At 66.1% G+C, this 1,751-nt stretch overlaps 1 protein-coding gene across 1 annotated transcript; it reads left to right on the top strand.

Moving 5' to 3' along the window:
• The first annotated feature begins 558 nt into the window (after positions 1-558).
• GADD45G (growth arrest and DNA damage inducible gamma) lies at positions 559-1,745 on the top strand. Its single transcript, XM_029920395.1, has 4 exons — positions 559-725; positions 960-1,061; positions 1,175-1,388; positions 1,471-1,745. Exons 1-4 carry the CDS (start codon positions 673-675, stop codon positions 1,579-1,581), a joined length of 480 nt encoding a protein of 159 aa, XP_029776255.1. The 5' UTR covers positions 559-672; the 3' UTR covers positions 1,582-1,745.
• The last annotated feature ends 6 nt before the right edge of the window (positions 1,746-1,751 follow it).

Raw genomic sequence — 1,751 nt, 5'->3', positions numbered from 1 at the left:
GCGGAGTGTGCTCGGAGGTCTGGCCAGCGCGCTCTGGCCGCTCTGTCGCTGGAGGCGGCTGTGCCGAGGCCCTTTGCAAGCTGAAAGCCCGAGCTGGGTTTTATACTTTAAGTTCCGGTTGAAAAGCACCAGTCTCCAAACTTCAAATTTAAAAGGAAAGAAGAAAATAGAAAGGTAGCAACAAAAATAAATGCACACCCCCCCAAAATGTTTCGTTTCTCCAAAGGTGCATTTCACAAATTACACCGTCCTATTAGCAAGCAAGGTTTTTTTTTCGTTCTTTTTTTTTTTTTTTTTTTACTTTTTCCTTTTAAGGACTTTAAAAAAAAAAAACAAAAAGGCGAGTGAAATCTGCAGGCTTCAGTCTGCCTGGTAACACCCGGACAAAAGCGGCAGATTTGAGGCATTGTCATCCCCCGCACCCCTCCCCACGTGGCCTTCTGGCACGAGCCGCGGCCGCCGCCTCATTTGCATCAGAAAGCGGGCGCCGGCCAATGGGCGCTCAGCCTAGAGCCAGCTGGCGGTGGGGCGGCCCTGCCTATATAAGGGCGCGCTGCCGGCTGGGGCGCACTTGCCAGCCGTGCGCTCGCCGGGTGGCCCCAGCCTCCCGGTCCCCGCTGCGTCCGTCCCGCTCGCTCCTGGATAACTAGCTAGCTGCTCGCCGACCGAACCATGACTCTGGAGGAAATCCGCGGCCAAGACACGGTTCCCGAAAGCACCGCCAGGTGAGTTGGCGCCGGGCGCCGACGTCTCGGGGCGCGGGGAGCCTGGCGCTGTACCGGACACAGCTGGTCGGGAGGCCACTTTCCGGGACTCGCGCGGATGGGAAGCCACTGGGCGGGAGCCGGGGCGCCTGGGGTGCGTCTCTGGGGCTGGGTAGTCCGGGGTGCGTCCCCGGGGCTGGGGATCCCGCCGCGCCTTCTGGCCAGGCCTCGCTCACCGCGCTGGCTCGTCCGCAGGATGCAGGGCGCCGGGAAAGCGCTGCACGAGCTGCTGCTGTCGGCCCAGCGCCAGGGCTGCCTCACCGCCGGCGTCTACGAGTCCGCCAAAGTCCTGAATGTGTGAGTGTGGACGCGGCCCCGGGTGTGGGCAACCGGGGGCTGGGGCGGCGGCGGCGGCGGCGGCACCCCGGGCTCGCCACCTCGCCCTCACGGCCCCCTCCCCGTCCGCGCAGGGACCCCGACAACGTGACCTTCTGCGTGCTGGCCGCCGACGAGGAGGACGAGGGCGACATCGCACTGCAGATCCACTTTACGCTCATCCAGGCGTTCTGCTGCGAAAACGACATCGACATCGTGCGCGTGGGCGACGTGCAGCGGCTGGCGGCGATCGTGGGCGCGGGCGACGAGGCGGCCGCGTCGGGAGACCTGCACTGCATCCTCATTTCGGTGAGTGTCGCCTCCGCCCCGAGGTCGCCCCGCCGCGGCCGGCGGCCGGCCAGCCAGACTGACCTCCGCGCTCTGCCCGCAGAACCCCAATGAGGACGCGTGGAAGGACCCCGCCTTGGAGAAGCTCAGCCTGTTCTGCGAGGAGAGCCGCAGCGTCAACGACTGGGTGCCCAGTATCACCCTCCCCGAGTGACAGCCCGGAGGGGGCCTTGGTCTGATCGACGTGGTGACGCCCCGGGGCGCCTAGCGCGCGGCTGGCTCTGTGGACGCGCCCTCGGAGGTGGGGCGCCGGAGCGGAGCGCTGCGAGGAGAGCCGCGAGGAGGCCGGTCCCCTGCAGGAGGGGCCGCCGGCGGCGGCGGGGG

This window comes from Suricata suricatta, chromosome 13 (genome assembly GCF_006229205.1).
Source record: "Suricata suricatta isolate VVHF042 chromosome 13, meerkat_22Aug2017_6uvM2_HiC, whole genome shotgun sequence".
NCBI lineage: Eukaryota > Metazoa > Chordata > Mammalia > Carnivora > Herpestidae > Suricata > Suricata suricatta.
This window is presented reverse-complemented; position numbering and strand designations above follow the sequence as displayed.